The sequence below is a fragment of the Falco naumanni genome, chromosome 8, assembly GCF_017639655.2.
Source record: "Falco naumanni isolate bFalNau1 chromosome 8, bFalNau1.pat, whole genome shotgun sequence".
Taxonomy (NCBI): Eukaryota; Metazoa; Chordata; class Aves; order Falconiformes; family Falconidae; genus Falco; species Falco naumanni.
The window spans coordinates 57,424,803-57,435,625 of NC_054061.1; the positions used below are offsets into that span (position 1 = coordinate 57,424,803).

Here is a 10,823-nt window from a genome sequence, read left to right on the forward strand (position 1 = left end):
CAGGTTTTATGCCCTAAAGCCCCTGAAAACCAAGCTCAGAGGCACAGCTAGCACCATTGTCCCGGGAAGGCTTCAACTTCCCAAAGGCAGGAGGGATCCCACCCCCAGCCAACTCCCCTCCTTTTTTTTTCTCCCCCCCCCCCCCTTTTTTTTTTTTCATTTAATTTTATTTTCTAAACCACTTGATCTTTGCTTGGGAACCTCCATTAATTGCCTGGGTTTGCCTCTTCGCCTGGTCCCTTTATCATTATTTATGGCCTTTGAAATTGTGTAAAGTTCCCTTGACGTTCAATTTACAAGTTTGGGGGCTTTTTCTTTTTTTTTTTCTTTTTCCTTTTTTGTTCCAGCTTTTGTCCTCGCCAAAGACGTCGTGTTGGAAAAGGCTTTGAGCCGGCCAACATGAGAGGCTCGCCGGAGAAAAGGGAGCAGCCCTCCATCGCTTTTAATTCCGCCGTGTTGCTGAATGGCTCTTTTACATAATTGCAGAAGCAATTTCAAAGCCAAGCCAGGGGCTGACTTTACCCAGAACCACATGGAGCCTATTTGGGGGCTTTTCAAAAAAAAAAAAAAAAAAAAAAGGGGGGGGGGGAGAGAGAGGGAGAGAAAAGCGTGAATAAAATGGTGTTGTTTTTTTTTTTTTTTAAAAAGGGGGGGCTCAGTGGTTTGGAGGCCCCAAATTGGTGTGTCTGATGGGGAATGTCACACGCCCTGGGGGAGCGGGGCACCCCGCGGAGGCCCCCGACGGCACCGCGGGCCGCCAGTCCCCGGCGGAGCATCCCAGGCGCGGGCCCGCGGGGCAGGGCGCGCTCCCGCGCGGGCCGCCCCGTCCGGCGGCCAGCAGGCGGTGGGTGGGGAGGAGGGGGCGGAGGAGGTGCTGGAGGCGTGGCCAAACCGCCCGGCCCCTCCCCGCCCCCCCTCCCGCCCAATGGCAGGCGGCGGCGGCGGCCACGTGGGGCGGGCCGGGTTCCCAGCCGGGCAAAATGTGAATGGGCGCGGGGGAGCGCGGGCGGGCAGAGCGGCGCGGCGGCGGCGGCGGGCGGGCTCCGCGGGGGCGCACGGCGGCGGGCGGGGGGCCAGCCCCGATGTGCGGGCGGCGGCGGCGGGCCGCGGCCCCGCTCCGCCCCGGCTCTGCCCCACGCGTGGGCGCTGCGCGGCTCTGAGGAGGAAGAGGAGGAGGAGGAGGAGGAGGAGGAGGAGGAGTAGGAGGAAGGTGGTCGCTCCCGCCGCCGCTCCGGCATGAGCGCGGCTTTCCAGCCCTCGCTGATGATGATGCAGCGCCCGCTGGGAAGCAGCACGGCCTTCAGCATCGACTCGCTCATCGGCAGCCCCCCGCCGCCCGCCCCCGGCCACTTCGTCTACACCGGCTACCCCATGTTCATGCCCTACCGACCCGTGGTGCTACCGCCGCCCCCCCCGCCGCCCCCGGCGCTACCGCAGGGCGCCCTGCAACCGGCGCTGCCCCCCGCGCACCCCCACCACCACCAGCTCCCCAGCCTGCCCACGGGTTTCTGCTCCAGCCTGGCTCAGGGCATGGCCCTCACCTCCACCCTCATGGCCACGCTGCCCGGCACCTTCCCCGCCTCCCCCCAGCACCAGGAGGCCGCCAGGAAGTTCGCACCCCCGGGTAACTTCGATAAAGCCGAGGGGATACCCCCGGACGGCGGCGGCGACGATGGCAAAGCCTTTCTGGGGAAGGATGGAGCCCTCCTGCCCTTCCCCGCCGCCGACGCCGTCCAGGCCTCCCTCGGTGAGTGAGCGCCGGCGCCGGCGGGGGGGAGCGGGGACTCGCTGCCCGCTGCGCGCATCGCCCCCGGTGGGGCGGGCTGGGAGGGGGTCGGGGGAGGGGGCGGCCCCGGGGACGGGGGACCCCCGGGAGGAGGCAGGGCTGACCCCGGGAGTCCGGTGACCGCAAGGCCGGGGAGGAGGAGAAGGGAGTTTTCGAGCCCCTGCAGCTTGAAAAAAAAAAATAGAATAAAATATAGCCAACGGAAAGCCACGCGAAACAGAACAAAAAAAAAAAAAAAAAAAAAAAAAAAAAAGGGAAAACCAAGCTCACCCCCAAACCCGACAATTTTCGGGTGATGGAGCTGCAGGCCGGGGGACGCGGTGGCCGGGGGATGGAGGGTACCAAGTGCTAACGAAAGGCCTCTGCTTCGCTTCCAGCCGGGGCTCTCCGGGGCCAGGGGAAGGAGGACCCCAAAGCAGAAGAGGACGCGAAAGGCAAGGAGGAAAGTTTCTCCATGGACAGCGATCTAGACTATAGCTCGGACGACAATATCCCCGGCCAGGCGGCTCACAAGGAAGAGGACTCTGGCAACGCGCTAGAGGAAAACCCCCAAAACCCCCCCAATTCCACCAACACCACATCCACGGGCAAAAACCGGCGGAGGCGAACAGCCTTCACCAGCGAGCAGCTGCTGGAGCTGGAAAAGGAGTTTCACTGCAAAAAGTACCTGTCCCTGACGGAGAGGTCCCAGATCGCTCACGCCCTCAAACTCAGCGAAGTGCAGGTGAAAATCTGGTTCCAGAACAGACGGGCTAAATGGAAACGGGTCAAGGCGGGCAATGCCAACTCCAAGACAGGGGAGCCCTCCCGAAACCCTAAGATCGTGGTACCCATCCCGGTGCACGTCAGCAGGTTCGCGATCAGGAGTCAGCATCAGCAGCTGGAGCAAGCCCGACCCTGATCTCTCCCTACGCTCAGAGCCACAAGTTTTTGAGGGAAAACTTTCCAAATCGGGGTTTAAAAGCAACCCACCCGAGAAAGAGAAAAAAAAAAAAAAAAAGGAAAAAAAGAAAAAGCAAAACCCCCCTAAAGCAAAAAGCAGCCAACGAGAAGAAAATCCCACGCGAGCACACGGCAAATCCCCGCCACGAGCGAACTTTAAAGCGAAACTTCCCGCTTACCGAGTCGAGCGAGAGCCTGCGAAGGAAGGAGGCTTGGGAACTGTTGTGGTTCGGAGCAGGAATACCAAACCCTGGAAGAGACACAGATATTTATTATTACGCTGCCCCGCTTTGTACATACCCGTGCTCCTCCGCCGCGACGGGGCCCACGGATGCGGTATGGTGTCGGCACCGGACCCAGCAGCGCTTTGCCCGTGTCCCCCCCGCACCGCAGGGACCCCCCCCCGCCGACCCCGCAGCGCGCCTTTAGCCATCTTTTGGGTTTTGTTTCTTATCGGGGGCGAAAGGTAAAAAAAGACGAGAGAACAAAAACGAAAGAAAACTAAGAGTTTCATTTCATGCCTTTTTTATTGTTTGGTTTTATTACCGATGGCTGAGTGGCAGGCGCTGGGGGACGATTTTTTAAATATATTTTTTGCCTGGCTTTCTGTCGATTTGGTTTGCCTATTCTATCAAGCCATGTTTAAAAGAGAGAGAGAAAAGGGGGGGGGGAAAGCACGATCTTCTCTATTGTGTTTAATTTATTTCAATGTAGCTTATTTCCTTATAAGTTATGAAATTTAAAAGCAAACTAAGTCTTGTGAATAAAAACCGACAAAGAAAAAAAGAAAAAAAAAAAAGCCTTCCATCCCCCGGCTGTTCTGTCCAGAATTTGGCGTTGAGCTGATTTTCTTTTCCCCTCCTGCGCTGCCGGAGCGGAGCGATGCTGCTCTCGCCTGTTGTTTTTTTTTTTTTTTGGCGAAGCCACGTTTATTGTCGGGGAGGGGGGGAGACGGGCAAAAGTTTCCCTTTTTTGGGGAGGAGGGGGTGTGTGGGAAAGCTGGGAAAAGGTTTTTCGTGCGAGTAAATGTGGATGCCTTCGACCGGGGGGGGGGGGGGGGGGGCAGGAGCACCCCCACATCCTCCCCGGCAAGCCGGCGGGTCCCAGCCCCGCGGTTTTGGGGGCGCAGCCAGGGCACGGGGGCTGAGGCGCAGCGAGCCGAGGGGGAGTCGGGGCCGGAGGGTCCCGCGTTCCTACCGCCCCCCCCTCAACACTCCCCCCCCGCATCCTTTTCATCCTTTTCATCACGGTTTTTTTCCCCATTTTACACATCCCGGCTGCATCCGCGCCGGTGACACCGTATCGTTGGCGGCAGCGGCCGTTAGGAATTGGAAAGCGTTCATTATTGCCCGAGGAAAACGGGGTGCCAGGGGGGAAGGGGGGGGGGGCTACTAAAATTAAACTAGGGGGGCATTCAAGGGAGCGACTCGCTCCCGAGGTAACGGCGAGGCTGCCGGGGCAGGCTCCGGCGAGTAAATCAGGGCTTGGCGGTGGTCACATCATTTATAGCCCTTGCACTTCATCATGTATTTATTTATTTATTTATTATTATTTCGTGGCGCGGGGCTCGGAGGGGGCCGGCGGCGGCTCCGGGGGGTGTGGGTAGGGTGGAGCGGGGTGTCCTGGCTCCCCTCGCCCACCCGTCGCCCACCGAAGCCCCCGGGCCCCTGCCTGCCCCATGGGCAGCCGCGGACGCGCGGGGGCTGGTGGCAACCCACGGGAAAATCCAGCTTGTTTGGCAGCCGCCGCCACTGCCTGCTCCTTTGCCTCATTCCAAAAAATATTATTATTATTTTAAAAGAATACTACTTTTTGGTTTCGTTTCTACGCGGGGCGAGGGGAGCGGGGAACCGGGGCACGCGTGGGGAGGTCCCGTCCCCCCACGCCTCCCCCGGGCTTCCCAACACTGGTTCTCTTCGGAGCGCTTTTTTTTTTTTTTTTTTTTAATACTTTAATTTTTTTTGATCTGCTTTTGGTGCAAAGGGGCTGCTGCTCGGGAAGCGCCGCAATCAGGAGCCGGCTCGGGCGAGCAGCAGCCTGGCTGTACCCCTCCACGGGGGGTGGGGGGTGTATTTTAGGGAGGAGCAGCTGCTCCTCACCCGTGTCCCCCCGTCCCCCGTCCCCCCAACCAGGGCAGCCCTCCCTTCTACAAGCCAGCATCTGCCCCAGGCGCAGGAAAGTTCTTTGCTCCGCGGGTTGGGGTCCCCCATCGCCCCCCCATTAGCAGGAGTGGGGCTTTGGGGCTGGAGGGGGGCGCCCCGGGCCGGGGGCCGGAGGAGAAGGAGATAAACAAGCGAGGGGGTTGATAGCTGTCATCATCACCATCATCATGGCTTTCATTTGGCTGCCTAATGAGTCAGATCACAGGCAGAGAGAAAAATTGTCAATCGCCCAGGCTCTAATGAATTTTTTTGCAAATTGTAATCAAGCCAGGCCGTCTCAGCTCGCTGATTAATGAGACCCAGGAGGCCCGGCCAGCACCTCAGCTTTTTATTCCATCCCGTCCTCCCTGCACTAAATTAACAGCAACTTGTCTGAGCTTCAAATTAACTCCCAATGATTAATTCTGATGGGGGGGTCTGAAGAATAGCTCGTCCTAATAGGCACTGGCCTCTGATGCTGTTTGAAATTAATACACTTCCCCTTTGGCTGCCGGCTTTAATCCAAGGTTGGGTTTTGACATCACTATATTTGTTGTTACAATAAATTCCTCTTACATCTGCAGATCAAATAATTGCGCTGCTCGGGGAGCGCAGCAGAAATGCCGGCCCGGTTCGCAGCAGCCTGAAGTCGTAGGGGAAGGAAAGCTGCCCTCTCCTCTCTGCTTCACCTCCAGCCTGCCTTAGGAAACCCCCTTTTTTCATTGATTTATAAATATACACACACATTTTGAAGCCACCGCTGTTCAGCGGCACTGGGATGCAGCGGCCGGAGGAGGCGACCCCTCTCCGGCAGGGCGAGGAGCATGCTGCCTCGCTCTTAAATAAGACATCACTGCTTTTAAATCCGCCCCCCCCTCACCCCCTCACCGCAGCAACCCGGCAAACTCACCGCATGCCAGGGCTGCCGCAGAGGCCAGACAAACTCAGCGCATGCCAGGGCCGGGGGGGATGGGGACGAATCCAGCTGCGACCCCCACTTCCTCGGAAGGGGCAGCTCTGCCTTCCGCCTTGTTTCTGTTTGTATTGACTTAATTGGTTTAATTATTTCAGCTGGGACTAGGCAGGCTCAGCTTTGTGCCCCTCCTGCCCCCGGGTTGTGGCTACCCTGCCGACAAGGACCCCTTTGTGCCTGGGCAGGGGGTGCCGGACCCCCTCTCCGCCCTCTGCTGGGGTTATCCCCCCTGATGGCAGGGCTTCCCTGCCGAGCATCCACCAGAGTGGGGCTGACCCCAATATCTGGAGGGGTGGGCGAGGGGGTCCATACCCTTGCTGGGAATAAGCCCTGCAAGGACTGAGCATCCCTCCCCATTCCCCAATGGGTGCAAGTTTCTCCCTGCGGAAGACACCCACCCCTCCGGGCTCGCTGTCCTACAGGATCGGGCCCCCTCTGTGCGCTTCCACAGGGCTGTATCAATCTTCATCCACAAGGAAGAGAGCGATGAGGCCGATAAGCGGCCGCCAATGCAAATTCCCGCCGTCACCGTCATAAAGCACCCGGCACCCTGACACACAAAAGCAACACCATATGTACGAAGACAACCTGTATGAATTATAAATTGCATCATAAAAATTGATTGCCTATCCCAACCCTTCAGAAACATACGTGGTGCGTGTGTGTGAGAAATCCCCCCCCTAGTCCAGGCAGAAACCCACCCTGTGCCCGAACTGGCTGCCCCACGACGGGAGGGGATGCTCTACCAAGCCACCCTGCATCCCTCGTGGGTGCGAGGTCCCTTCCCGTCCCCCTCCCAGCCGCTGCGGGATGCTCGCCCGCCCCTTGCTTGCTCTTTTCTCCCTCCCGTTACGCCTGGCCCATAGAGAGCCTTAATCTATTTATTTCAAGCCACTTCATCCTCTCTCCCGCTTTTGTCCCGGCCCCAGCCTCTGGCTTTGTGGCAGGACCGCTGAGGTTTTAAAAGCCCCTTCCCCTATAGTTTGAGGTCTCCTTGGCTGCCTGAATTACAATGGCTAAAACAGGATTACACTGACCTGATCCTATTAAACTCGCCAATCGATCTGTGCCGCCCTCCCTCCGGCTCTGCAAACTTACTCGCCCAACTTTCCCTGGGGCTCAGCCTGTGAAGAGAAGCGAAAGGCCGCTGCTCCAAGCAGGCCTGATGGAGAAAGGATGGATAGAAGCTATGGGTTTTTTTTCAGTTTGGTGTTTTGGTTTGGTTTTTTTTTTTTTTTTTTTTTTTTTTTTTTTGAGCCATGTGGATTTTAAAGCTCTGCTTTAGCTCCCAGCATCTCATCCCCAAAGAAAAACATGGTGTTTTCTTGGTCTTGCAGGTGCCCTGACTCCCAGCCCCAGCAGGAGATTAAGTCATACAGATAAATCATATGGAAAGCGTTTTTTTAGCTATAAGCGAAATGATTCTCACTCCCTTTGGTAAGGGCAGCCCTGAAGCTGCCTGCTGCGGGGCACGTAGGCTCCTGGTCCTCCTTCTACAAGCAACCCGATGTGGAGAAAACCCCCAGGAATAAACAGCCTCAGCCCCTCACTGCGATGCTGAGCATGCCAGACTGAAGCCTGAACGAGGGCTGCCCTGCGAGCCCCTCTGGTACCCGCCGGGCTGGGCCCCCGCTGCAGCCACCTGAGCATCTCCCCGCCAGTGCCTGGTACTCCCCTGCACCCAGAGAACCGCGTCACTGGTGCAGGCAGGGCCGACCCCGCAGCGAGTCTTTCCTCCCTTTATTTTTAAAAGGAGCAGAGGAAGAGGAGCGCAGACCTGGTTTAACGACTTTTTCTTCGTCAGCAGGTAAACGGACCTCGAATCGTCAGCATTATCCGCTGCCAGGGGATGCTCTGCATCGCCACGGTGCTAGGGCATGCCACCATCTGGGGAGGAACGGGCGCCTGGAATTAATCCCCTGCCGTCCCCCGGGAAAATAATTACAAGGCAGGGGAATAATCTAAAAATGGCAGTAAAATATGGGGTGTTTATGCTGACCTGCCAGGATGACTGAATTAGTGGCAAGGGGCCTGAATTAGTGGCAAAGGGCCTATCGCCGACTCTGGGGGAGAAGTTTAAACGCTCAAATCCTATTAATTAACAGAGCAAAAGACAAACTGGGGACTCCCATTTATAATTTTCTAGGAGCGTGTTATCAACAGCAAGGAGCTGGAGCTCATAGGGTGAATATGTCTTGCCAAGTGCCTGGAGCTTTTCCCTCTTCACAACCCCAACCTACTCTAAGGGGTACCAAGACTCCAGAAATGGCCTCCCTAAAAGGGGCATTACCAGTGACTCTTTTTTTTCTTTTTTTTTTTTTTTTAAAGGTAATGTGTCCTGGGACTATCTGGGGTAACAAAAACTGCATCTGCCCGAGTCTAAATAGAAATCTTTGCTGTTTTCTTTCCACTTGGGGTCCTGTTTAAGATGTCTGTTCTTGCTGCAGAAGCATCCAAACTCAGAAATGATGTGGGAAAATGTGTGTATGGCCCCCAAACCCTCTTGAGAGACGTCTGCCTCCCTCGCTGGTATTCCCACAACAGCCAAAAGAAGCCACGGGCATGGTTATACAAATTAAGTAATTGCTTTGTTTTTTGCTGGCAACGTTGACTCAGAGAGAACCAGCCCACTTCTTTGGGCAAGGGCAACACACCTCTTCACCCAAAACCCTCTTGTGCACATCCCTGAAGCATCTTCGGGGTATGTCCATCACTCCAAATTTGGCAACCAGGGGTAATATACCCTGTGAAATACACAGCTCCCACCCACCTCCCCCACAACCCCCTACATTAAAATTACCAAGTCACTCTCCTGCCAAATTTCAAAGCCCTGCATCAAAGCTGGAAGGCACCTAAGAGTTTTTAAGTAGCCATAATCAGGTTTTTTTTCTCCACTGCTTGAAAACAAAAAACCAACATCTTTTGCTTTTTGTTTGTCAACAAAAATATCAAGAGGATTAGGGTTGAAATTGTCTCTGCTCCCCCCCCCCCCCCCAAAAAAAAAAACACCATAAAACAAGACAGACCCCTAGCACGCAGCAACATACCCCAAATAATTAAAACACTGTGCAAGCCCAATGGTGAGGACCAGTGCAAAGAGGTACTCAGCCCAACTGGCACCAGTAATGGCACCTTTCTGCCCACCCGCAACCAACATTCATCTCTTTGCGCGGAGAGGATGGATGATAGCAGAGACCTTCTGCAAACCATTGCCACTTGTAGATAGGCCACTGAGCGCTGAACATTTACAAATAGCCTGTTCATTGCTAAGAAGCCACTCGGGCTTTCATGAACATCGTTATGGCCATGGTCTAATAGCATCTATCAAAAACATTGCCTTTCTGAATTAGGGTAATGGTCATTTTTAAGACACACATCTGTATTTTTTTTAAACAGATGCTTGGCTCCTAAGCCCACGACTGCTATTTCTCCCCCTCCCCAATTATTTTCATATTTCCCCATTTCCAAAGCGGCAATAAGTTCCCGCAAAAGAAGGGTAATAGGAAGTCTCTCTCTAAGAGAAATTGTTAATTTGGGATTTATAAAGGACTTTCCTTAATGAATAATAGTTGAGATCGATCTGTCTTCCTGCCTCATTCTGCAAAGTAACATTTGTAAAGTAAGGTGATCCCAATTACTCCCTCTAATAACCCTCTCCAGCAAGAGATTTCAGAGCCGCAACCATGAAACCCGCCTGCCTGCCTCCGCTCCCCCGGTGCCGCGAGCATCGCCTGCGTCGGAGCTTCCTTGCTTCATCCAGCTGACGATCCCCCATCTCCCTGCCTGGCTTGGACCAGCTCCATCATCTGAAAACCCCAGGGTGGGATGCCCCGCAGCCCCCCAAGAGGGATGCTCTATCTGGCCCTGCTGGTTGTCAGCATCTGGGAGATCCCACACAGGGATTGTCACCCCTCGTCACCAGGGTGCCAGAGTCCAGAGGGGAGCTGCAGCCCCTCAGAATGCCCAGTGCTCTGACACTCGCCCACCTCCTGGCTCATCAGAGAGAGGAGACTGAGAAATGATTCAATTACTGTCCGTAAGTGCCTTCATGGGGAGAAAATACTGGCACTAAAGGGCTCTTGTATCAACAGGAGGACGGCAGCATGAGGATCGATGCTGGTAGCTCAAGCCAGACGGACTCAAACTAGAAGCAAGGCTTCTTTTTCCTTCATTTTGCTGAAAATATGGAGGACTGTTCATGATCACAGCAAACTATCAAGGCATGAGGGGCCTCTCCAGCCCCTGGGGTCTTCAGCTTCAGGCTGGGTGCGGCCAGGGAAGAGATGCTCTGGCTAAGAACAGGTTTTTGCCGTAGCAAGTGCCTTCTTCAGCTGTTTTGCCATGTCTCTCATTTCATTCTGCCTCCCTTCCCTTTGGTTTCTCTCTGCAGCAGGGAATGAAGGTGTGGAAATTCCATTTGCTTCCTTTCTTTGGTTGGTGCCATTCCACACGCATGTCCCCATCCCACATCCAGAGACGGGTGGGACTGCAGGTGGCACAGCAGCCAAGGGAAGGGACACTTTCACCATGCATTAATTAATAAGTCCTATTTCCCTGGCTCCCCAATACTTGGGAGGGAAGCAGGCTCTGCCACAGCACCAGAGCTCCCCTTTCTCTTTGCCTCTGTTCCAGAAACACTCCACATCAGCCCAGAGATACTCCAGCAAAACACTAATGCCAATTTCCTGATAATTCCAGGAGAAAAGAACATTCCAGAAAAATTCCGCCCCCCCCCCCCTTTTTTTTTTAAAAAAAAAGCAAAATAAAATTCTTTTCTATATTGCCTTTGTGCAGCTGGAAGGAACTAAGAAGCGCAAGTTGTAAGAGGCTTGCTCTGGGTCACCTTCAAAAGAGGTGACCCACGGACGACACCGCCTTTAGACGCCTTGTCCCTGCCACAAGGACTATTTTGGGTGTTTGAGCTCTGTTACGCTGCCGGCAAAGGGCAGAACATGCCCCTTTCTGTCCTTGCCTGCAAGCA

General features: G+C 55.1%; 1 protein-coding gene across 1 annotated transcript; it reads left to right on the forward strand.

Annotated features, from left to right (window-relative positions):
* Window positions 1-1,121: 1,121 nt before the first annotated feature.
* GBX2 (gastrulation brain homeobox 2) lies at window positions 1,122-3,493 on the forward strand. The gene is made up of 2 exons (XM_040604158.1): window positions 1,122-1,747; window positions 2,164-3,493. Exons 1-2 carry the CDS (start codon window positions 1,237-1,239, stop codon window positions 2,685-2,687), a joined length of 1,035 nt encoding a protein of 344 aa, XP_040460092.1. The 5' UTR covers window positions 1,122-1,236; the 3' UTR covers window positions 2,688-3,493.
* Window positions 3,494-10,823: the final 7,330 nt, after the last annotated feature.